Raw genomic sequence first — 26,267 nt, forward strand, 5'->3', positions numbered from 1 at the left:
GATGGCAACGGGTACAAACCCACTGGGTTTTGCCGTCCCAAACCCGTACCCGTGAAAAATATTTATGCCCATTAAAAAACCCGTACCCATGACGGGTTTGAGATTTTGCCCAAACCCGTACCCATCGGGTTAGCGGGTACCCATGGGTTACCCGCGGGTTTCATCTCCAATATACTTGTTCTTCTCATAATCAATAAGTATCGTAATGATTAATGATATCATGATCCAAAATCTATGTAATGAACAACGAGTTCATGATTTGGTATAAGAATTATTAGTAGAGAGAATGAAATACAAATAATAAGTTGTATAATTAAGTGACCTTGCACTAAGTTATCCATCCACCATATATATAATGTTAGTAAAAACTATAATAGCAAGCAAGCAACACTCACATCGACTACTCATACATTCACCAATTGATAAAAATTATGAAGTAAATAAGGAATAACAAGTTTGTTGTTCGTTTATAAAATAAAATGACAATATGCACTAGATTTGGTCGGGTTTAAAAAACCCACGGGTTCACGGGTTTGGGTACTATAGGAACAAACCCGTACCCATAAACCCGTCGGGTATAGATTTATGCCCATTAACAAACCCATGGGTATGAAAATTGACCCAAACCCATACCCTAATGGGGTAAAAACCCATCGGGTTTCGGGTTTCGGGTACCCATTGCCATCTCTAGGTCCGGATCACCCACCCATCTTTGACGCCAGTAGTGCGACAATACGAGGCTCTGCGTATATACGCGACGCGACCGTGCGTCGTATATCCACGGTAGTATATTGCGAGTTGTAATCGTATCTGTTGTAATTGCATTAACTAGTTTGCAATTAAGATCAATTCGTAACTTGATTCATCTCCAGCTACAACACCATACAAATCCTGTTATAACTACAACTACTACAACACAATGATACAACTGCTAGCTAGTAGCGACCGCGCGGCCTATTTATATACATTAGATAAAGAAGCTTTTTGTGTGGATCGGACGCGTCGTTAATTGGTGTGGACTGACAAGGCAGTCCAATGCGGTAGCACGTACGGCCACCGACCGAAGAAACAACACGGTACTACGGCGTCTGCGCACGCTGGACATGATAGGGAGCGGAGGGTTGCATCCGGACATATCTTTCTGGGAGGGGAAAAAAAGGTTACTTGCCAAGGGATCCATGCATGCATTGACAGTGAGTGAGTGAGTAAATGAAGCAACAAGTAAAGCGTGTACGTAGTAAAACGCAAGCGCTGAATGCAACAGCTAGCACTTCGATGCTCAGCGATAGCCAAGCCTCATAGCCGCGCCACGCGCTGTTATCGTTGATCGAGCGCTGTCATCGGCGCTCCCACTGCTATGATTAAGATTTGCAGCATGAGTTGAGTACGAGTCCCTTCTACAGATAGCGCTGGTGGAAGAATCCGCGCGCGCGCTACGGCTGCGCACACACTACTGCGCACGTGGATACAAGCAACAGGGCGCAAGCGCAACCATATATAGCCGTCGTTTTAGCGTGTGTTTGTTAGCGGGTTGAAGCGGTTTTAAACGGGTTTAATCCATAACCCGCGTTTGGTTCGAAAAGCCTCGCGGGTTAGGTTGATTCTATGTCGAAATACTTCTTTAAATATGGCCATTAGTGGTTCCTAAAAACAAGCGAACTATTTCGACCCACTTTATTTCCACTCTCCCGTCACTCATGTCTTATCCACTCGAGACCAGCATAGGGAGGCGTCGCCACTGCCGGCCTACTAGAACAAGGGACCCCGTCGGCCTACCCTCCGACGTTAATCCCCCGCCTACATCCCGTCATCAGTCCCCCATGGGCCTCCCTCTAGCGTGCTGGCCTCCGTCAGCGCCATCAGACTACCCCACCGGCTTGTTGCACCTCTCATCGTCAGTCCCCCGCTGGCCCGCTCTCCGATACCGGCGTGTTCTCCAGTAGGCACAACCCATGAGCCTTGCTAGTGTTGTCATCGAACAGGTAAAGGTCAGTGCTTGTCAGCGTTTCGACCCCTGGGGGTCCCTGGACCGACGAGTAAAATTGTCGCTGCGTGTCCCAGCCCAAATGAGTTGGTGCGAGATGGAACACATGGGGGGGAACGCGGCTCGTGTTATCCTGCGCCAGAGGCGATGCGCTTGCAGTAGGGGTTACAAGCGTTCGCGAGGGAGAGAGAGTGAGCCTGTTCGTCAACCCGTCCTCCCGCGCGACCACCTTTTCGCATGAGGGCCCTGGACCTTCCTTTTATAGATGCAAGGAGAGGGTCCAGGTGTACAATGGGTGTGTAGCTATGCGCTAACGTGTCTGACAGAGAGGTGCCAGAGCCCTGTGTACATGCCAACGTGGTTGTCGGAGAGGTGCTAGAGCCCTGTGTACGCGGTGTCGTGGCCGTCGGAGGAGCACTTGAGCCCTGTAGAAGCATAGCTGTCGGGGCTGCTGGGACCTTGCTGATGTCTCCTTGCTTCCGTAGGGGGCTGAGAACCGCCGTCGTCATGGACGCACGCAGGGAGCCATCATTACTTGTTACCGGGGCAAGCCTGGATGGGACGCCGGTCTTGTTCCCCCGTAGCCTGAGCTAGCTAGGGGTAGGGTAATGATGTATCCCCTGTGGCGCGGTCGGTACGTGCCCTGGAAGTTTCCAGCGAAGGCTTTGACCAGGTCGTCCCAGTTGGAGATCTGCGCAGGAGGCAGATGCTCCAGCCAGGCTCGGGCGGCGTCGGAGAGGAACAGGGGGAGGTTGCGGATGATGAGGTTGTCATCGTCCGTTCCACCTAGCTGGCAGGCCAGCCGGTAGTCCGCAAGCCATAGTTTCGGCCTTGTTTCCCCCGAGTACTTGGTGATAGTAGTCGGGGCTCGGAACCGGGTCGGGAACGGCGCCCGTCGTATGGCCCCGCTGAAGGCTTGCGGACCTGGTGGTTCGGGCGAGGGGCTCCGATCCTTCTCACTGTCGTAGCGTCCCCCACGCCTGGGGTGGTAGCCTCGGCGCACCTTCTCGTCGAGGCGGGCTCGACGGTCGCGGCGGTGGTGCTCGTTGCCAAGGCGACCTGGGGCTGCAGGTGTCGTGTCCCGCGTGCACCCGGTGTGGACCGAGGCCTCCCGCATAAATAGGAAAGTTGTTGCGCGATGCTCCGGGGGGCACCCTTGCCTTCAGGAGGCAGAGCTCTCGGTCCGTCGGACTGCGGCATCCTCCAGGAGATTCTTGAGTTCTCCCTGGATACGCCGCCCCTCGGTGGTGGATGGCTCCGACATCGCTCGGAGCAGCATTGCTGGTGCAGCCAGATTCTGGCCGACCCCACTGGAAGCCGGGGGCAGTCTTGCCCTGGCATCGTCAGCGATACGGCGCTGGACGTCCCGGGCCTGATGACGCGCCTCTCCGGCGAGTGCTCGGCCTGCCCACTCCTGCTCGATGTTTTGCCGGAGCTGCACAAGTTGTCCTGCTTCCTCGTCGAGCTTGGCCTGCATCTCGCGGATTTGGTCGAGTTGTGTGTCCTGACCCCCCACAGGGACTGGGACCATAGATAGCTCCCGCAGGATGTCAACGCGAGGCGCAGGCCTAGGGGGATCGTCATCCTCCGGCATACCAAGGTGGTTGCCTTCGTCGAGACCCCCTAGATCGACGTGGAAACATTCGCGACTTGGGCCACAACCCTCGTTGTCAAGGTGTGGCCATCATCAGAGCAATCGGAGAGGAAGTAGTCACATGCGGTCATGAAGTCTCGCATGGCACTGGGATTACCGAGCCCGGAGAATTCCCAACCAGAGTCGGGCTCGTCGTCTTCCTCGGAACCCGAGGGCCCGTAGGTCGAGACGGCCGTCAGTCGGTCCCAGGTTGACCACATATGGTACCCCGGAAGGTTAGGATATGCCTTTACGAAAGCGCTCAACGAAGCGGGGTCGCTTGGTGGATCGAAGCTGAATCTAAAAGGCACAGGGTGGAAAACGGACGGTACCTCTCGATCGATGGACGGTGACGAAGTCGCGTCGGGGACGGACTACACCGTTATCTCAGGTACGAGGCTAACGCCCAGCAAGTCCTCCGCGAGAGTGCTGGCGTCATTTGTCCGCTTGGGGTTGGCACGTTGCGGGGAAACGACACTCGCCATCGTCTCAGACGCGAGGTCAACGCCCGACATGTCCCCTGCTGGGGTGCCGACGTCGTCGACTCGCTCGACAGCCGACGAGGTGCCGCCTCCTGCCTAGCCACGGTTGCCCCGCCTCCTCCTCCTGCGGCGAGGAAGGCGACGGGACAAACCCGGATGCTGCTCTTCCGCCATGGGGGGAAGATGTCGCCGAGTCCGCCACCGCCGGGCGGGCTGACGGCCGTCGTTGTCGCTGTCGCGCTACGGGGGAAGGAGTACTATGTCGTGGCTGCCGTCGAGGGACATGAACTCGAGACTCCCAAAACGGAGCAGCATCCCGGGCTGAAGAGGTTGCTGGAGACTACCCATCTGGAACTCAACGAGAAGTTGTTCGTCAACACGCAGCAGGCCCCTACCTGGCGCGCCAACTGTCGGCGTTTCGACCCCGGGGGGTCCATGTACCGACGAGTAAAATTGTCGCCGCGTGTCCCAGCCCAGATGAGTTGGCGCGAGATGGAACACAAGGGGGGAAAATGCGGCTCGTGTTATCCCGCGCCAGAGGGGATGCACTTGCAGTAGGGGTTACAAGCGTTCGCGAGGGAGAGAGAGCGAGCCTGTTTGTCAGCCTGTCCTCCCGCGCGACCACCTTTTCGCATGAGGGCCCTGGACCTTCCTTTTATAGATGCAAGGAGAGGGTCCAGGTGTACAATGGGGGTGTAGCTATGTGCTAACGTGTCTGGCAGAGAGGTGCCAGAGCCCTGTGTACATGCCAACGTGGCTGTCGGAGAGGTGCTAGAGCCCTGTGTATGCGGTGTCGTGGCCGTCGGAGGAGCGCTTGAGCCCTGTAGAAGCACAGCTGTCGGGGCTGCTGGGACCTTGCTGACGTCTCCTTGCTTCCGTAGGGGGCTGAGAACCGTCGTCGTCATGGACGCACACGGGGAGCCATCATTACTTGTTACCGGGGCGAGCCTGGATGGAACGCCGGTCTTGTTCCCCCGTAGCCTGAGCTAGCTAGGGGTAGGGTAATGATGTATCCCCTGTGGCGCGGTCGGTCCGAGCCCAAGGTCGGGCGAGGCGGAGACTCCTCCTGAGGCCGAGGTCGGGCGAGGAAGCGATTCCTCCCGAGGTCGAGGTCGAGGCCGAGCCCTGGGGTCGGGCGAGGCGGAGACCACCTTCCGAGGTCGAGGGTGAGGCCGAACCCTGGGGTCGGGCGAGGCGGAGACCTCCTCCTAAGGCCGAGGCCCAAGGTTGGGCGAGGCGGAGCTTCCTGTTGCGCCTGAGGCTGGATTTAGCTGTTGTCAGCCTCACCCTGGCAGGTGGCACAACAATCGGAGAGGGGCGAGCGGCGCTGTTTTCCTGTTAGGTCGGTCAGTGGAAGGACGAAGTGACTGCGGTCACTTCGACCTTGCCGACTGAGGCACGTGTGTCAGGATAAAGTGTCAGGCGATCCTCGCATTGAATGCGCCTGCGATACGGTCGGTTGGTGAAGGCGAGTTGGCCAAGGTTGCTTCACAACGAAGCCTGTCCGAGCTGGGCTTCGGGCGAGTCGAGGGCGCGCCCGTTGCTTGAGGAGGCCCTCGGGCGAGGCGTGAATTCGCCTGGGACTACTGTTCCCGCCCGAGGCTGGGCTCGGGCGAGGCGAGATCGCGTCCCTTGAGTAGACGAAGCCTTGACCTGAATCGTGCCCATCACTCTCTGCAGCTTGTGCTGATGGTGGTTACTAGCCGTGTTTAGGAGTGTTGGGGGTACCCCTAATTACGGTACCCGACAGTGCTCGTCATAGACTAGACAAGCCTACTAGTCATGGCTAATGTTACATCGTTGAAATGCATCTTGATGTTGTTGGGATGTTCATTTAATTATGACTGAATTGTACAGTGAGAACTCATCACTAAAAAATTTATGACTTGGTTAATAATGGCTTTAATTTATGTATATCAAATATTAAAATAGTGTCGGTTTCATTTATTTTGAATGGTGTTATCTTATTGAATTGAAGATATCATTCTAAGTATGGTAATATATGACCAGAAAGGTGACCATATTCAGTCCATCCCTAATCACGAAACAAACAAGAGATGGTGTAGCTCCAACCTACTTTAACCCTGTAATCAAATAAGAAATTATGTTCAACTTGTCACTGAAATCAAACAAGGAACAAGTCCGACCCAACCCAGAAAAATGAATCGGCTCCTATCCGACCCACGTCGTTCTGAAACCAAATACATGCTTATAGAAGAGAACATGCCAAAAGATGTAACATAATGTGAGCAATATATATGGAGTGATTCGTTGTTTGTTTGTGAAGCCCGTGTCAGCTGCCTGCAAGCCGCTCGACGGCAGTGGTCTCTCTTAGTCCCGTCCAATTTATATAGATTAAGATCAAACCGAATAAACCATATATAGGTTTATTTATTTTTGTGTGGATGTGTAGAAAATAAACTTACAGAAATTAAGTCTACTGAACGGGTCATGAACAAACCCGTTTTCGTTCATGTGAGACCCGAATATAAATCAGTTCGTTCTTAAGGATTCAGGAATATTCTAGCTATTTTTGTGACACGCGAATTTCACTTCGACGGATTGTTATGCTTTTTATAAAAAAAACTATGTTTTTCTGCATAGAAAATCTCTATGGTGGTATAAGGCTGAAGAAAGAAATGCCTATGATTAGTTGTCTGTAGAGGGCTAACGATCAGAAATTTTCAAGTTTATTTCATTATAAAAATACACATGAAACCACACTATTAATAATATTAATAATAATGGAAAGTATATATCGATAAGAAAAAGTTTGTCCTTTAGGACTGAAAGGTGCATGTTGCCCAAAAAAGAGATGCCTTCAGCAGCATAAAAAATCTCTATGGTGGTATAAGGCTGAAGAAAGAAATGTATATGATTAGTTGTTTGTAGAAGGCTAACGATCAGAAATTTTAAAGTTTATTTTATTTATAAAAATCTATACTATACTTAAAGCACCAGTTTCAACGGTCGTCCCACGTCATCTTTCTACAAATAACCCCTCATAACTATCTCAAATTAATCTGTTACACGCCTATAAATGGCCAAACGGCGGCCTGACACGAGCCAGACGCCCATGGGCCACAACTCTGGCCCAGGCACGTCATGTCGGACTGCTGACTGTGTCGGGCCAGCCTGTTAGCCCGTCGGCCCATTTGATTAAATTAGCGTAAAATGTTAAAAAACGATACATTAGGTAGGGTTCGAACCCATGCCCTAATGGAAGAAGAACAGGAGACACTAAGTAAAGTTGTCTAACCAGTAGAACATCATGCTCACATGTTTTTAATATTGAACATAAATTATATATATGTATATACATTTTTTGTAAAATAAAAAATATATAATCATGTCGGGCCGGACCAGCACTACGGCCCGAAGCTAGAGCCCAAGCACGACACGGCGTTCTTGGCTCTTGCAAGCATTAGATCGTTTCTGAGACCACATTGGCGCAATGGACTCCATGGTGTTTGAGGTTGCTGAATTAGATGAAGCAACAATGATTTGTCATACTAACAGTAAAATTGAAAGGTTATTTGTTGGTTTTAAACGTTAGTAATTGATACGAAGTAGCATAATTTATATGGAGCGCATCCAGTTTTTATTGATGTTTGACTTTAGCAATCACTCCATATTTTGATCTATCTTTTTTATAAGTTTGAGTTAATGTGACTTATTTTAGAAACTTGAGCTCACAAACTTTCTCTTATTTGGTCTCTGTATGGTAGAATTATCTCATTTTATAGTCTATGTTCGTTCAGTCAGTAGTTGTGCTTCTAATCGCTCACTTTATTGGCCGTGTTGTACCAACACATGTTGGATGGGGTAAATAATAACATCAGTTAGCCAAATCAAAAAAAATATTATACAGAGAGCGGTGACAATCAATAAAAATCTTGAAATTTTTTGGTGGATAATTTACATGGTTATTGTTGTAAGCCGTCGCAACGCACGGGCAACCGACTAGTACACATAAAACCACATTATTCATAATTAATAATAATGGAGAGTATATATCGATAAGAAAAAGTTTGTCCTTTAGGACTGCAAGGTGTATGTTGCCCAAAAAAAGGAGATGCCTTCACCATGTGTTCTGCCAAAGAGGGGCGTGATGGCAAAGTTAGATATACATCACTACTCCCTTCCCTTTGCATCTTTAGGGACGTGGATTTCGGATCTGTTGAATATCATTCAACAAGAGTACAAAACTATTACTCTATTACTTCCTCAATTTTTTTATTTCCAATAGTTATATAAACAACTATCTAAATATAAATTTAAGAAGTTTTTGGGAAAACTCTTCTCCAACAGTTATGTAAAGTAAGTCCTTAAATTTACAAACTCCCTACAAAACTCGTTTTCATCCCTACATTTACTAACCTCGTTGGGACTCCCTAAATCAATGTTGGTTCTCAATCCATCGCGAAAACTATATTTCGACCACCGTTTTGTATCGTTCCACTGTCCCATTAACCATAAATCTATCTCCAGTGCCATATGTTGTCTTCATGCCATCGTCGCGATCTTCTGGTCTTTCATCGACAATTTTGACCTTCCAAGACATTATGGAAGGTTGTTGATGTGCTAGCTCAATTAAAAATAGAAAGCTGCTCACCTTTTTGTTGACATGGACAATTTTAAAAATTAGCAACCAATAAATAAAGAACTATTGGAACACACATATTTTTCTACTCCTTAAAGTGATTTAGCAACTTTTTAAATCTATAATTTAGGTGCTAAATTTACATAACTATTGGAGATGCTCTGACAAGCTATAAAATTGTATAGCTAGGCATTTTTGAGTCATAGTTTATCATGCTTAAAAAAAATCCAGACACACACTTTTACTCTATGACACGTAAAATATAAAATAAAAAATGTCTACATTTAATTATCAACTGAACATTTATCAACTTAATTAATCAAACTTACTTAAATTGAAATGTGGCGAAAAAAATATATATAGCTAGCAACCGAACACTCTTCAATATGGTGCGATGCATGTTCTTCATTAAAGCTAGCAATTTTTTGATGTATTAACTCAAAGTCTCCATGAAATTCCGAACGTTGATGATTGATGAACCAACTATGTGTTGAAGTTTTTTAACACCGAATCTATTCTTCTGGGTACGAAACTTTGGCTGAAAGTGGCTATATGCAGGTAGGGATGGATATGGATGGCAAAATATCCGAATTATTCGTATTCGTATTCGTAAATATATAAATATGGATATCCGTATTCGTATTCGTATATAATTTGGTTGATAAAGTGGATACATCCGTATTCGTTTATTAAATCTGAATCTGGATCCGGATATCCGATTTGTTGTTGAATCAGGATATCAAATGGATATATCCGGAATTCGATTTCTCCGCCACCGCAAGATCGCGTCTGTTGCTCTGCTTGGTATTGGTATGGCGCGCATTTCTCTGGCTCCCGCCTCGCTCTCGCGCCAAATGCTCCTATCGCGCGCACGCAAAAAACAAAATCCTCTCTCTGTAGCGCCTAAATCTTGTCGCAGGCCGCACTTCCTATTCATTTCACCAATAGAAATCACCACCATCTCTCTCATCCAAAATTCCCCACACGCAAGGGACCAGCAGTCCACCAGACCACCACACCATCGACATCACACCCTCTGCTCAAGTGCTCAAGTGCTCGGTGGCGGCGACGGCGGCACCTGTGCGACGGTTGTGCTGGACCGATGCTCTTGGCCTACTTCCACGACACTAAGGCAGTGTCTGTACCTCTTTCCACCGCTGTGTTGGATTGCTGCTCTTAGACAGCCTCCTTCCCCTTTCTAATCTGTACCCCACGAACAAGGACAAAGGACTATCCATTGTTCCCAGTACAACCCCTTCCCAAATCCCAACTCAAGGTGATTGTTTTCTAATTTTCTAATTTCTAATCTTGCAATGACGTACAATATTTAGTGCAGATCTAGTTATGCATGTAAAAATGTTACATTTAGTGCAGATCTCAAGTTTTTTTTCTCAATATTTTTGTGTTACCACGCATGGACATACTATGGCCAAATTGGTCTGAAAATGTTTTGTTCGAACCTAGCTGCTATTGGAGCACTTTTATTTAGTATTTCCGTGTTTCAATAGAGCATTTTATTGGAAAAGAAATAGCTATAATATTTGATTTGATCTGGTTTGTCTCTAATATGTAACATTTTGACTACAGAATTAGAAGAACAAGTGAACTATATCAGTAGCTATGGTTTCAAGAAACACAAGGTCATCAAGAAATAAGGAGGTACATTCATATTGTCTACTTTATAAAAAAATTCATCTATAAACTTTTGCATCATTTTTAAAATCAGTTATGTTCCTACAGAAGTCGATGCCATCTGCAAATGAGGATGACACAAATGACAACACCAATGTGAATGCAATTGAGAGGGTTATGCATGAAAGTGCCGCAGCTGCTGTTCAGATTGAAAATGAGTCCCAACTGGAAAAAATTCATCCACCAAAGTCAGGCGCTCAAAGAGGAAGACTTCAAAAATCTGGAATCATTTCAATGAAATTCTTGTTGAAGAAAAGGAGGATGACATGGTTATCAAGAAGCCAATGGCAGCATGCATATATTGTGATGATGTTCTTTCCGCGCCAAGCAACCAAGGTACCACACGCCTATGGAATCATTACTACTCATTTCATGATGAAGGCAGTGAAAAATCTAGCAGTAAAAAAATAACTTGGAAGTTTGATGAGGCTGCTAGTATTAGGAAATACTATCTTTCAATTATCATGCATGAGTATCCCATAAGCTACTGTGAACATGAGTATACAAATGATTTTATAAGGTCTTTGTGTCCAAATTTCCCAATAAAGGGTCGCAAGGGCAGCAGGACAAAGATAATGGATATATTTTATGATGAGAAGAAAATGTTGTACGATTACTTTGCCACTCTTAAATGTCGATTTAGTTGCACCATGGATGTATGGACTTCTAACCAGAATAAGGGGTATCTATGTGTGACTTGTCATTTTATTGATGGTGAATGGAAGCTACATAAAAGAATTATAAACTTTATGCATCTTGAAGGAAGGCATACAGGAGCTAATTTGAGTGCTGCATTTATGCAAAATATGGCCTCATGGAATCTAGATGAAAAATTGTTTGCATTGACATTAGATAATGCATCTTCAAATGATGTTTGCGTGGACACTATCATTTCAACTCTTAAGAATCAAGGCTCTATACATTGTGGTGGCAAGTTCTTTCATGTGCGATGTGCAGCTCATATTATTAACCTCATTGCTCGAGATGGTGTGAGCACAATTTTAGCTGTTATTGCAAACATCCGTGCATTGGTCGTTATTGTTAAGAGCTCACCATTGCAAGAAGAGACATTTTTAAAGCAAGCTGCTGACCTAGGTGTAACAGAAAGGGGCCTTTCTTTAGATGTGTCCACTAGATGGAATTCAACCTACTTAATGTTAGCAGACGCTCTTCACTTCAAAAAAGTGTTCCAAAGACTTGTTCTACTCTTTCCTGATAAATATGGTTCACATGCTCCTACAAGAGAAGAATGGGACAATGCTGCTGCATTGTGCAACTGTTTGGAGATATTTTATGAAGCCACTAAACTCCTCTCAGGGTCTCATTATCCAACAGCAAACTTATTCTTTTTAGAATTTTGTGAAATTAACCTCAAGATTATTGACTGGCTAAAAAGCAATGATAGTTTTGTTGCTTCTATGGCAAAATCAATGAAGGAAAAATTTGACAAGTATTGGGAGATGAGCAATACTGCTCTAGCTGTTGCATGCTTCTTAGATCCTCGGTACAAGATGAAAGTGGTCGAATTTTATTATTCTGAGATGTCAGAAGATTATGGATTTGATGACACATATGAATTCAAAAAGGTTCTTCAAAAGATTTATGATTCTTATGCCACTACATATGGTTCTTCTACAACCAACTGTGTCCAACAAACTGAAGGTAGAACTGTTAGAAATAGTAGAACTTCTCATTTCTTTATGGATTTAAATGAGGAGCCAAGGAGAAAAAGACTAAATTCATTTCTAAGGGACAACATGGAATTGGGCCAAGATCAAACTGAGCTAGAGCAATATAGCAAAGAACCATTGCTTAGTTGGAAAGATAGTGACCACTTTGACATATTGAGTTGGTGGAAGGCACATGGCACAAAGTATCCAAACCTTTCTCAAATGGCAAGGGACGTTTTGGCTATTCCAGCATCAACAGTAGCATCTGAATCTGCATTCAGTGCTGGAGGAAGAGTTGTTAACAAGTATCGTAGCCGTTTGGACCCTCAGGTGGTTGAGGCACTTATTTGCACCAAAGATTGGATTAGGGCTTCAAACAAAGGTATTTTCAGTGCCACATTTGTCACTACTGCATGCTGGTTTTCCCATTGCATGCATTACTCTCTGATGATATCCCCATGCGATTCTTGTATATTTATTTCAGACCCAAAAGATTTATTCTCAAACGTTGATGACTTAGCTGGTTCTGGTGTTAATGCTACACTCCAGGAAGATGGAGGTACAATATAATAACTATTTAGCTATACTTCATGCTGTTAGTTTAGTTGCACAATTTTTTTATACACATCATCATGTGTGTTGTAGGTGCTACTGATGCTGCTGAAAGCATTGTTGATGGTGACAACCTTGTTGATCTAGAAGAAAGATAGGGTTGTTCTTTCTTTAGGTGAGTCCTAATACTTTTTGAGTGTTTTCATTAGATAAATATTTCCACTTTGCTAGTATAATATTTTTTATCTAGTATAAAAAATATTGCAGAACATATTGTTGAAAATTCTCATCATTTCTTTAGGTGAGAGTGAGATGTGCTTGACTGCTTGGAGCTGGAACTTGCTGTTCTCCCACATGTTGAGTGCCTTCTATAGTGTTTCCAATGCTAGAATTGTGTTTTTCAATTTTGATTCACCTGCTGCTTATTTTGGGGCAGTGCTACTGCGGCTGGTGCTGTATTCATCGTGAGAGAAAAATACAGTAGTGTGTGGTAAAACTAGCAGCCAAATAGAATTATAATTTACAAGTGGTTGCTTTTGTATCCATCGTGAATGAGATGTACTTTAATGTGGGACTTTACATCAGTGGTTGCTGCTATTTAACTTTATCTCATTTTAACATGGTAGTTAGTTAGTTACGGTATGAAGTATGAAGCATTTATCACTCATGATTTATGTTTGTATTGATCAGAGAGTATATGTAGTACTTTGATTTTAGTTTGCCTTGGTTGTTGATGAACTCATAACAAATATTTTCTTTGTTATGATTGAATTATATGATGTTTGTAATGGATTTAACTATATAAACATCCGGGTGTGAATCCGTATTCGAGATATCCATTTTGTATTCGTATTCGATAACATTCGTATTCGTATTCGTATTCGAGTTAAAATATGGTAAATAGTGCTATCCGGATTCGTTTCCATCCGTATCCGACCGAAATCCATCCCTATATGCAGGAGCGGTTGGTGCTGTTCCAGTCTTATCCCAACAACTTCCGCCGCCATCGCAGGAACCGCCTGACTATCGCCTAACACGTGTCAGCACATCCACGTGGCATGATCCCAAGCCTCTGCCTTTGCCTCGCAACACGTGTGCCACCTCCTCTATAAATATCGGCTCTAGCGCTACGAATTACGGCTACCTCTAAACTTCTCTTCCTACTTTAACCGTTTAATGTGCCCCCTTCTTCCCGTTACGATTACCAGCGTCACCGCCAATGCCGCCGCCTCCACCAACGGGCGAACCGAAGCGCCGCCGGCTGCTATCCCTCATGGCAGTCTACCCATGCGAGAGCATCGCGCCGGCGCCTCTGTTCAGCTCGCTTCTCGCACTTGCGGCCGACTTGGCGAGCCAAGGGCTCGGCGCCGACGCCGGCGCCTTCCCTGTTCTCCGGCGCGGCTTACGGCAGGCAGTGCGGATTGCAGGCCTCCTCCTCGCGTTTCTGGAGGAGGTCCAAGACGTGTCAGTGACGAAGACGGCACCTCTGCCATCATCGGCGGTGCTGGGGCTCACGGAGCTGCACGTGGCCATGCAGAAGCTGCGGTTACTCCTCACGGACTGCGCGCGACGGGGCGCGCGGCTGTGGGTGCTCGTGAACGCCGGATTGGCCGCGTCTGAGCTCAGGGTGATTCTCGGGTCCGTCGCTGCGGCCATGGACGCGCTGCCGAAGGACGTCGTGGACGCGTCCGTGGAGGCCGGGGAGCTCGCGCGGCTCATGTCGGAGCATGCGTGGCGCGTGGCCGTGCGTCCGGACGCCAGTGACGAGCGCGCGGCGAGGAGCGTGCGGTCGATACTGGAGCAGTTCAAGAGCGGCGTCTCGCCGGACGCCGAGGACGCGAGGCGGGTGCTAGAGCACATCGGGGTTAGAAGCTGGACCGAGTGCTCCGAGGAGATTGCCTTCCTGGAGGACGAGCTGCGCACGCGGTTGGACGGCGCAGGCGGCGACAGCAGCAGCGACGCGGTGCTCATCAACAGCTTAATGGCAATCCTGGTGTACTGCCGTGTCGTGCTGTTCGACCAGACCGACGCGAATCCAAAAGCGGACGCGGCGTCACGGCCGGCGAGGTGCCCGGACTGGCTCAGACCGGAGATGTTGCAGTGCCCGATCGCGCTGGACCTCATGACGGACCCCGTGACTGTGTCTACTGGGCAGACGTACGACCGCGAGTCCATCACCCGGTGGATCAAGGCCGGATGCCACACGTGCCCGGTCACCGGCGAGCGGCTCCGCACCGCCGACGTCGTGCCGAACGCCGCGCTGCGCGGGATCATCGAGCGGATGCTGCTCAGCAACGGCGTCTCGCTTCCGGACCCAAGCAGCTCAGGGCACCGTCACGGCGCGCTCGGCAACACAGCCGTGCCATTCGGGCCGGCCGCCGCGGGCGCGGCCCGCCTCGCCGTCGCCTACGTCGTGGCCCAGCTCTCGATGGGCTCGACGGCGGAGCGCAGGAAGGCGACTTGCGAGGCCCGCAAGCTGTGCAAGCACAACATGTTCTACCGCGCGTGCCTCGTGGAGGCCAACGCCGTGCCGTGGCTGCTGTGCCTCCTGTCCTCGACGGACGCGTCCGTGCAGGACAATGCGGTGGCGTCACTCCTGAACCTGTCGAAGCACCCGCGGGGCCGGGCGGCGCTCTTCGAGGCCGGCGGCGTGGGGCTCGTGGTGGACGTGATTAACGTGGGCGCCAGGGCGGAGGCGCGGCAGAACGCGGCGGCCGTCCTGTTCTACCTGTCGTCGAACGCGGAGCACGCCGAGGAGATTGGGCGCATCCCGGAGGCCATCCCGACTCTGGTGCAGCTGATCCGCGATGGAGCGCACCGCGGGCGCAAGAACGCCATGGTCAGCCTCTACGGTCTGCTCCAGTGCGCGAGCAACCACGGCAAGGCCGTCGGGGCTGGCGCCGTGTCGGCTCTCGCGGGCCTCCTGTCCGGCGACCGGGACGACCTCGCCAGCGACGCCGTGACGCTGCTGGCGAGGCTCGCGGAGCAGCCGGCGGGCGCGCAGGCCGTGCTGGCGCGGCCGGGCCTGGTCGCCCGCGTCGTCGAGGCGCTCGCCACTTCGGCGTCCCGGTCGGGGAAGGACCACTGCGTGGCCCTGCTGGTCTCGCTGTGCCGGCACGGTGGGGACAAGGTGGTGGCCCTGCTGGGGAGGATGCCGGGGCTGATGTCGTCGCTGTACACGCTGGTGGCCGACGGCAGCCCGCAGACGTGCAAGCGGGCCAGGGCGCTGCTCAACCTGATCCACCGCCATTACGAGATGGACGGCCAGCAGCCGACGTCGGAGGTGCCCGGCGAGCGTGTCGTTCGCGTGCTATAGCCGCAGATTCCGGACCTGCCGTAAGTACAGTAAATAGGTGTAGATCTTTACGGTGTGCCATTTGAGACCATTTCTTGTTTTCTGTTCTCAGCTCGTGTTTTAGAAGAGCTGAGAACGATTTTTGCTGCTTCCGTTTTGAAGACTGCTGTAGTCACAGACACACACACAGACGCGAGAGTATAGATAAATATGTTTGCGAGCTTGAGACTTATAGCAGATAATGAAAGTGTGACAGCATGGGATTACTGTTTGCAACGCTTTCGTGTGTACATACCAGTGAAATGTTTTGGTTTGTGTTAGTAATGAGGGGATTTGAGTTAAAAATAAAACAACAGCTCACCGCCCGGCCATGCTTGGTTCGTTTTCAAAGCATGTCAAATTTAAACTTAACAGATCATCATTTTTTTTTCTGTTATTTTGGCTTGCTACCAAAATTTACTAACCTTTCATGTTTAGCTTACTAGACTATAGCAACCTTTTGTACTCAGATTTTACTTATTATTATTATTATTGACACGGCAAAATTTCCATGTGTTCTCAACAGTTTTGTTGGAAATTAAAGAACGTAAGCATGGTAAAGAACACTCAGTAGAGAACAAGGTGATGTACCATATAATTTTCATTACAACCACAAAGCCCGTCTAGCTCAGTTGGTAGAGCGCAAGGCTCTTAACTTTGTGGTCGTGGGTTCGAGTCCCACGGTGGGCGTTTTCTGTATTTTTTTGTTTTTATCGCTGTTTATTTCGTTCGTTCGCTTGTTCTCGTCCAGATTTTTTCTTTTTTGTCACTGATTTATTTGTCCGTCTAAATTAATTTCTCATCTATATTGTTTTCCGTTTCGTTTTTGTCACTAATTTATTTACAATTGGATCTATACCATTAAAAGATCCAAACTTTAGATATATACCATGGACCCTACATGTCATTGACTCATGTGGACCCACATGTAAGTGAGATAGTAATGGTATGGATCCAAAGTGGTGATCTTTTAATGGTATGGATCCAAATTCCCCTTTATTTATTCATCTAGATATTTTTCGTTTATCCGGAGCACAGCAGTGGCCTCAAGCCGTCAACACTTGTTTGCTCAGCTAACGTACTGTGGCCTGTGGGCGTTAATGATATTTCCTTTGAAAAACGTAAACGCTTCTGTCACTGACTTGTTTATCCGTCTAGATTATTTTTTCGTCTATCCCTCGGGCACAGCAGATGTGCAGCAGAGTCAACACCCCGCTGCCCTAGTTTTTGCTCAGCTGGCAACCTCACGCATAGCAGAGCTGCAGTGGAGTCCGGCCCCTGTACGCATCACAGGCAACCGATTCCTAACGCTAATCATACCTCATACCGCTGTTGCGCCCAGCACAGCAGCAGCAGCATCAACGCGGGCGACGTAAGTGCTACGATGACGACTAGTTGCTTCACACAACAGCGCTAGTCGGCAAGGCAACGAGCCCAGCCCAGCGCTGACACCGCGGGCGCGAGGTGCGTGCGTTGCCTCCGGACCTGACGGCCTCTGTGGCTCTCTGCCTCTCTGTCCTAGTGTCCTTGATTGGTGTTATTGTACAGTACTTGTAGTACTTGACCACGCCGGCGCACGTAACGTCAGCGTGCGTGCTGTGCTGGCTAGATCCACATCCACCGTTAAACAAACAAACAAACGAACCGTGTCAGCCGGCAGTAATTGGTGCTTGTCGCTTTGCTCGCCCAGCCCGTCCAATCTGCTTTGCACGCAGAGCCGACGATGACGTGCCCCGCTCTCGTGCCAGCGATCGAGCGGCCGCGGTCACGTGAACGCGCCAGGGTTAATTAGCGAGTTATATAGTTAGCGAATGGGGGGTTAGCGCCGTTGGTTATGCCTGCCTGGCATTGACTGAGCTGCGTGACAACGTGAGGTCTCTCACCTCGGAGTAGGAGGCTGCTGCTCTCGTCTCGTGATCGGATTGAAAATATGCCTGGGCGGTGGCGGTGGCCCCCTTCCTCAGAACCGTTTCGGAGCTGAACCGGCGCCGCACACCGGCGGCTTCGTTGCTCGATCCGAGGCCTGCTACCTGACTACCGATATCTGTTTCAAAACCACACAAGTGGATGCGGTTTCTAGGGTATGGGCGTATGGCTCAAAGTGAAGATGAACAATACAATACGAGGAAGATGATGATCATGATTAACCATTCATCTCATCTGCCCAAGAAGACGAAGAAACAATCCAACGAGTTGAAAAAAATGATGAAGATGATATGCAAGGTTGATCTGACACCATGTTCAATATCTCTACAGAAAAAAAATGATGCATCAAATGTGCGTAGAAAGGTCACAATCAAGATAATTAACCAAACAAGAAGAAAAGGAGGGAAAAAGACCAAAATCTAACTCCAATCAAAAACTTGATGGTTCATCAAGTGACACTTGTACAAAACAGCTCTATGCCCGCGGTGGACGCTAATTTCTACATACGGTTTTCAGTTATCCCGCGCTAGTGGAAGTAAAATGGCTGGCCTGACTACTGCTCTATGTCGCGCCAGGGAAATCATGCATTTCCATTGGCGGTTGGCTTAAAGAACCACAAGCATAACTGTTTCTCGCAGCCACCTTCCATTGGAGCCTGTTTTGGAGATCTAGATTTCACAAAATATAAGGGTAAAGGTCTTGATCTTCATTTTTTGGAAGAAGTTTGCTAAGAAAGGTCAGCTTATGTTTCTCTTGCCTCTCTTTGTTCATTCTTGCTTAATTTTACACTTTTTGTATCTAGGATTTCACCATGTGTTAGAGAGAAAAGTAGATAGGTTATTCCTCAAATGAGGTTGCTTAAGATGGTAAGATTATGTCTCTCCTCTCTCCCTTTTCATGTTTACTTCTTAATTTAGTTCATCCAAGATATATTTAGTTGTTTCCTTGGTTTGTTCTTGTGTGTTTATGTAGAGAGAGAGAGAGAGAAATAAAGGTTTTTTGTTAGTTTTTTAATTATGTTACTTAGGTTTTTGTTTTTAATCTCCCTGTTTTTATTTGTCAATTTGTTTTAGTTACCCACTATGTATCTATTTTCATGAATGGTGTGTTTGTATGGAGAGAGGAAGATAGGTTTGGTCATTAAGATTCTTTATTAATTGCGAAATATGAAAGAGTTTTTTTGTTCACCACTATGTTGTTGACTGAGGTTACTTAATAGGGTTAATTTCATTCTTTTAACTTTTTACAGGTAATGATGGATAGGTCATTCTAGATGTATAACTTATCAAGACTAGATCCATCATACATATCCAATGCGCACAGGTTTATTGATGCCGCTAAGAACCATTTTTGGAGAACAAAGAAAAAACACATAAATTGTCCATACATGGATTGCAAAAATATTGTTGTATTTGATGACACAGAATGGATCATTTCTCATCTGGTCTATCGAGGATTTATGAAGGATTACATGATTTGGACAAAGCATGTAGATGGTAGCTCTTTTCCTTATACGTTTAGAAACCCTGCAAACATCAATGGTGAATTTTAGATTGTACACGAGACACAACAACCTCTTTCTTAAAGCGAACATGCAGTGACATGTTACTGATCATGGTTTGCTGGGGAAAATGAAGGTGTCAGAACTTATGTTCCGCCAAATGTTATGGATAATGAAGATGCAAAATTCTTAAGAGTCAATATTGTGCCGTCATACAAATCCATCGATGTTCTTCATGCGAGGTATGGAGGCCCTGACGAAGGCAGCAGAGCAGCCTTTGTATGATGAGTCTAAGGGTTGTACCAAAGATTTCACGACGCTGCGATCTGTGCTAAAGTTGTTGGTGTTAAAAGCTAGATATGGTATGTCTGTTGGATGAGCCTCAGGCGACGTCCCAGACTCCAGCACTCTTCGTGTCGTCGGGGTGTCATGAGGGGAAGAAACAGAGGCAGTTCCCCCTCTCTCGCCTTTTATGACTGTGTAGAAAAAGGCGACCACCCAGAAGCGCTCCTCCCATTATGTCTATCTTTTCTAGCCCTCTTTTTTATATTTTCGGCTTCCGTCTTTGATCCACGTCATCTCTTCTTACTTCCTTCATCAGCTCGTTTGTGTCGCACAAGACGGTGAAGGATGCGGCCCTTGCGACGAAGGGGGTGCCTCAACTTCCCAAGCCCTCATGTTGCTAGCGCTGGTGGGGGCTGACTGCTTCGGCTGATACAACTACCCTGCCTGTTGATGTGGCGGCCGCCCCTCTCGTGGCGGTGCACCGACCTCCCTGGCCGCTCATGAGTCAGTTGGTGCGGCTGTAACATCCCAAAAATTCAACCCGAGGTTTGGAACCCTAATTCCCCCCTATTTACCTCTCCCTAAACTCCACCCGATAGGTCTTCTCATCATATGCATACACCTTGTTTGATTAAAAGCACCTCACATAGATTATATTTTTTAGCACCTAAGATTATTTAGTTAATTAATTGCTAAAGAAGAAAGGAGATAAAAGAAATAGAAATAGGAAATGAAAATAAGAAATAAAAAAGAGAAACCTTCCCCCTGGCTGGGTCGATTCCCGGCCCATACCTGCAACCTCCCTCTTCCCGCTCTCGCGACCTCCCCCCCTCTCGGCCCACCTCCGGCCTGCTCCCTCGCGCGCGCCAGCCCGCTCCGCGTGCGCGCTCACTCTCGCTGACAAGCCGACCCCACCCGCCAGCCGCACTCACCCTCGCCCTCTCGCGCCCGCGCACCGCTGACAAACTGATCCTGCCAGTCAGCCACCCTATCGTCTTCGCCGCGCACAGCTTCAGCGCAATCGCCGCCGGCCACCGTCCTCTCCCCCTCCCCGCCTGCACTCGTCGCACAGAGAAGTTGACACCACTTCGTCCTTGCTCGCTGTGGTCGCGTCCTCACACGACACCGCCCCGCCGTGAGGTCCCGTCGCCGCCGCTGTGCACCATTACTCCGTCGTTGTGCACCTCACCGGCGTTCACCTAACACCGCTGCTCCCCTCCCCTCAGGCGCCTATAGAAAGGCTGCCCCGAGCTCCTCCATGACCCGCACCGGCCTCGGCCACTCTTCTTCTCCCTCCTCGAGCTCCACCGCACCAGCTCCGCCGCCCCTCCCTCCGCTCCGGTAAACCCCTCCTCCTTCCCCCCCACTCTCTGGTTGTTCAGCGAGAAATTCACTAGGCTCAACAGCTTCGCCACACCACCGCGGGCTCGGAACACCGCTCCCCTGCCCCCAATCACCACCCAAGCCTCACCGGCGACGACTCCCGCCGCGGAGCTCCGCCACCTCACCGCGGTCAGCTCCCTCCCAGCCTCCTCTAGCAAAATTGGACCCACCCTTAAGCTCGCCAACCCCTGTGCTAGGGCGCCTGCCCGATGCCCAGGAACCGGGTCACCAGCGGCGAATCGTCGTTGAACCCGCCGGCGGCCGGGTTTTCCCCCGCGGGTCGGCCGGTTCGCCCCTGCCCCGTCGACCGCTGACGCCGTCTCCCCTCCCGCTCTCCCTGGCACATGGGCCCGTAACCCCGACGCTGTTTCTCGCTCGTGGGCCGTGCTGGGCCGGCGCGCTCGCGCGCAGCGCGCGCCCCTACACCCGGCTGGGCCGGAATTCGCCCCCCCGGCCCACCAGAGCCGAAAATCCTTTTTTCTTTTTCTTTTCCATCTTTTTCCCCTTTAGTTATTTATATCTTGATATTTTATGTACCAAAAATTATCCAAACATTTTCTAAGTCACATAAAATGATAATGTTAGGAATTTGACACACTCCACTCAGTAAACCACTGTTTGATGTATTATTTATTGCCTGTTTTACTAGAAGAAGCGGAGACCGTCGATCTGGAACCCGTAGCCCCGGAAGAAGGGCAGGAGCTCGACCTCCCGGAGATAAATCTTTTGTGCCAGGAAAGCTTCGACGAAGGCAAGTCCATCCTTCCCTTGATGCACAATTTACCTATTCTTTCTACCACTACCTAAGCCGGGATTTAGGGATGGAATATTTGCATTGTGAGCAGAGAGATAGCCCGCATTTACAAACATCTTTTGGATACAAAATGTGGGATGGGAAAAAGGGCAGTGTGTTTCACTAAGCAAGGTTTTCAAAAAGTGTGCGATGAAGGGTATTCACCCTCATCACCTTGTGAGTGGGATGATCAGGGACTCCCTGGTTTAGGGGAGGGCCTAAGGTGAAGGCTCAGCTGGTTTAGGCATGAGCAAAAGGATTGTCCCCTCATATAAGGACTGGTTTGTCATCGTTCACTACCTGTACTCACGATAAGTACAACCACTCGAGACTGTGTGGGAAGTCACTCAATCTGAACTCGTACGGTCCAACCCTAGGGTTATGAAGGCTGGGGAGCACCGGGAGGATAAGGAGGGGGAATGTTTTGTCCGGTTTGGACATGGCGGTGGCCTGACTCCTTTTGGTATAACCGTTAAGGTTAGGACGTGCGAGGAAAGAAAGATTTTCGGCATTCGGGTCTCACGACAGTGGGATCGCAGAAACCAGACTAGTGGGTAAAGTATACACCTCTGCGCAGAGTTTGAAAACCTATTCGAATATTCCGTGTCCACAAGTATGGACGAGCCTGGTAGGTTATGACAATTAGTGTTTTTACAACCTCCAGGAAGAAGGGAATGTGTGTGTGTGAATGCGTTCTTGGAAAAGAAAACGATGCCACGGGAGCAGGAAGCTCAGTGGTGGTTGAGTATTGTGTTATTTCTATTTCCTTAGGAAAAACCCTAAAAGTACTGCCTTTCTCTGAGAAAAAGAAGAGTGACTTCAACTCCACCATATAAAGCATGTATGATATAGGTCCCTTTCTCTTTACGGGAGCGGGATGGGCTTGCGGAATACCTAGTGTATTCACCCAGATTTATTTATGTTTTTCAGCAGCCAAAGACTTCTTTTCTGCTATGCTTGATTGAGAGGGCTGTGTCTGCACCCAGTTCTGCCTGTGGCTTGGGCTAGTGTATCTTCTACTGCGCTTTGTATTCTGGCTCTCTCTCGAGCTTGTACCCCGCTATTGTAATAACATTTATTCGAACTATGTACTATTTGAAGTAAGGAATGTGGTTACTAGCCTCCTGGGACTAGTAATTGTATCACATTTGAGTCCCAAAGGATCGGGACACTTTAGGTGGTATCAGAGCCATATGACTGGCCGTAGGTCGCAGCCCTGACCTTAAAAGTTTGCCTTAAAAGAAAATACCTCTTACCCCAAGAAAAATCTTCTCTCCTTTCCCCCGATATTAACAGACCCCTCTTTTCCTATTCCAGATGGAAGACTCTCTGGTCATTAGGACATCCTACTGCTTAGAGGTGGAAGGGTTCCCACATCTGTTGCGAAGTTGTGCGCTTTGCATGGGGGTCCGCAAGAAGCCAGAATATGTCTGGAAGGAATATCTCGAGAATGGAATGGAGAAGTGCTCTATGGCAGTCTACCTGGGAGAAAGTCGAAGCTACCCAAACCACCCTCCTTTCCAAGTCACTTTCACCGGACACCGCTTCCCAGACACTTGCCAAAATGTTGCCCGAAAAGCCCTCCGACAGCTATGCCAGAACTACAGCAGAAAGGTTGTTGAAACCCCCCTTCGCTACTTTCCACCCAGCAACAAAAATACCCCTGCCTGGAGGAAAAGACTTCAGGCTCTATCAGGAAGAGATCCTACTGAGGACGACCCCCACCATCGTCTACATGGCCGGATACCTCCACACTCTCGATAACCAATATGATGACCTTTCCTCCCACTGCACTTACCTAAACTCCCGGGTGGAAAGCCTGGAGCAACAAGTCAAGGGACTTAAAAGGGAAAAGGCGTCCCTCCAAGAGAGTCTCAAAATAGCAGAAGGCGAGGAAACCAACACTCGTGAAGCCTACCGAACCCTGAAGATGGATTACGACAAGAAGCTAAAGAAGCTCGCCCCCGCGAAGAAAATCCGAAAGAAGACCAGAAACCAAGGATGCCAGACGGAGCAGAAGGAGGAAGCCCCTCCAGCCCTACCTCCTACTAGGATAGAAAACTCGTTCGACACCGAGGCTATGTCCCTAGCTAGCCTTGATGACCTCCTCAAGGAATTTGGGGACACTTTAGAAAAGGAGTTCGGGAGTACCTTAGATAGCACCCGCGTGTAGTGCGACTTGTGGTAACTGTATGCTTGTAATGAATAAAATAACTTGGTTGAAAAAAATTGGCATATGCATAGTAGTAACTCTTTTCCCCTGGCAGATGGCTTCGGATAAAACCATGCCTACCGCCTCCGGGATTGGAGCAGGGTTTCCCCTAGGAGCGGAAGGAGAAGCTAGCAGAGAAGGGAGTGAGACCCACCTCCCCGCACCTCCGGAGCTGCCATTAGATTTAGCCCAAGTTCTAGCCAATCAAATCCGACTCATTGAAGTCCTCACTAGAAGTCTGGAGAATCAACGTCCAATTGGTGGAAGACCACAAGACAGGATGGGAGATTTTCTGAGGCTCAAGCCTCCCACGTTCGCTGGGTCTAGCAATCCCCTCGATGCCGACGACTGGCTGCGCACGATAAAAAGGAAATTAGAAGCCATCGGATGCCCAGAAAATCAGCGTGTTCAATTGGCTGCTCATCAACTTTCTGGGATGGCCCTAGCTTGGTGGGATACCTTCAGCACTACCGTCAGAGATGCTACCTGGGCAGAATTTGAAATTTCTTTCCGTGAGCACCATGTACCCCAGGGGATCGTTCAGCTCAAGGAAGATGAATTTCGGGAACTAAGTCAAGGAGGAAGATCTGTTAGTGAGTACGTGCACAAATTCACAGAATTGGCTCGCTATGCGCCTGACGATGTCAGCACAGAAGCCAAGAGAATGGCCCGTTTTCTGAAAGGACTAAGACCAGAACTCAAGACCATCCTTGCCAGCCAAGATTTCCTCAGCTTCTCGCACCTCTCCAATAAATCCATACAAGTGGAAAGGGCAAAGGAAGAAGAAAAAGGTCACCTCAAGAGGAAATTCCAAGTTCTCCGAGCTCAGCAGCAAGACCGGCACCAGAGAGCTCGATCCTTTGGGTTTCCACCCAAGGGACCATGCTTCAATAGACCAGCTGGACCCACTCCGTCACGTTTCAGCCAGTAGAGTCAGAGCTCCTTTCAGACCCCCTCGGTCGCAAGCAAGCAACCACCAGCAAATGCCTGTTGGCACTACGGAGACCCCAGTCACTTCAAGAATAACTGCCCCTAGTTGAAGGCACCAGGACCTACTTACTCCAACTCGGTGAATGGCCCCAAGAATACCTCGGCACCCGCCTCCAAGGCACCCTCCTCCAACAGTCAGCAGAGCAAGACCCAGTATCAGGGCAGAGCACGAGTTAACCACGTCGATGCTCAAGAGGCTCAACAAGCTCCGAGAGTAGTGCTCGGTGAGTTCCTTGTCGAATTTACTCCTGCTACTGTACCTTTTGATTCAGGAGCCTCCCATTCATTTATAGCCACTAGTTTTGTGGAAAAGCATGACATCCCCTCTACGCACCTAGAAATCCCATTGGTCACCCGAACCCCAGGGTCAGACCTTCTATGCCAGCTCAAAATGCTCCCAAGTTAGAATTCTTATAAGTGGGGTAGTGTTCTTGGCAGACTTAACCGTCCTGCCATCCCAAGGGATTGATGTGATCTTAGGAATGGATTGGCTAACTAAGCACAAGGGCATCATAAGTTGTGCAAGCAAGACCGTCCTTCTCACTGACCTCCAAGGAAAATCAGTTTCTTGTCAGGCTTAACCACCCGCCAATGATCCAATGGTGTTTAATCTAGTAGCAGAAAGTATATTCGTAATAGAAGAATTCATGGATGTATTCCCAGAAGAGTTGCCAGGAATGCCACCTGAAAGAGGAGTGGAGTTCTACATAGATCTAATTCCTGGCACTGCACCCATCGCAAAGAGACCATACCGCATGGCTCCCACAGAGTTAGCAGAATTAAAACTCCAAATCACAGAATTGCAACAAAAAGGGTATGTCTGTCCCAGCTCGTCTCCTTGGGGAGCACCCGTCCTTTTCGTCACAAAAAGGATGGAAGTATGAGGATGTGTATTGATTACCGATCCTTGAATGAGATTACAATAAAAAACAAGTATCCACTCCCTCGGATCGACGATCTCTTCGACCAGCTACAAGGAGTCCTTTGGTTCAAGAACCGTCTGTGTGTGCCAAAAGGAGAGGCACGAGAAGTCCTACTCAATGAAGCTCACAACTCAGCCTACTCCATCCACCCAAGAACCACCAAGATGTACCTAGACCTCAAAACCAGATACTGGTGGAGAGGGATGAAGAAAGAAATAGCACAGTATGTGGCCCGGTGTGACACTTGCCAACGAACAAAAGCCGAGCACCAGAAACTTGCAGGCCTATTGCAACCCCTCCCAGT

At 48.6% G+C, this 26,267-nt stretch overlaps 1 protein-coding gene and 1 non-coding gene across 2 annotated transcripts; both read left to right on the top strand.

Moving 5' to 3' along the window:
* The first annotated feature begins 13,754 nt into the window (after positions 1 to 13,754).
* Positions 13,755 to 16,270, top strand: LOC100281562 (ubiquitin-protein ligase). The gene has a single exon (NM_001154481.2). It carries the CDS (start codon positions 13,836 to 13,838, stop codon positions 15,930 to 15,932), a length of 2,097 nt encoding a protein of 698 aa, NP_001147953.1. The 5' UTR covers positions 13,755 to 13,835; the 3' UTR covers positions 15,933 to 16,270.
* Positions 16,271 to 16,567: 297 nt separating this feature from the next.
* On the top strand, positions 16,568 to 16,640 carry TRNAK-CUU (transfer RNA lysine (anticodon CUU)). The gene has a single exon. It is a non-coding gene; the product is annotated as a tRNA-Lys (tRNA).
* The last annotated feature ends 9,627 nt before the right edge of the window (positions 16,641 to 26,267 follow it).

This window comes from Zea mays, chromosome 7 (genome assembly GCF_902167145.1).
Source record: "Zea mays cultivar B73 chromosome 7, Zm-B73-REFERENCE-NAM-5.0, whole genome shotgun sequence".
NCBI classification, from domain to species: Eukaryota; Viridiplantae; Streptophyta; class Magnoliopsida; order Poales; family Poaceae; genus Zea; species Zea mays.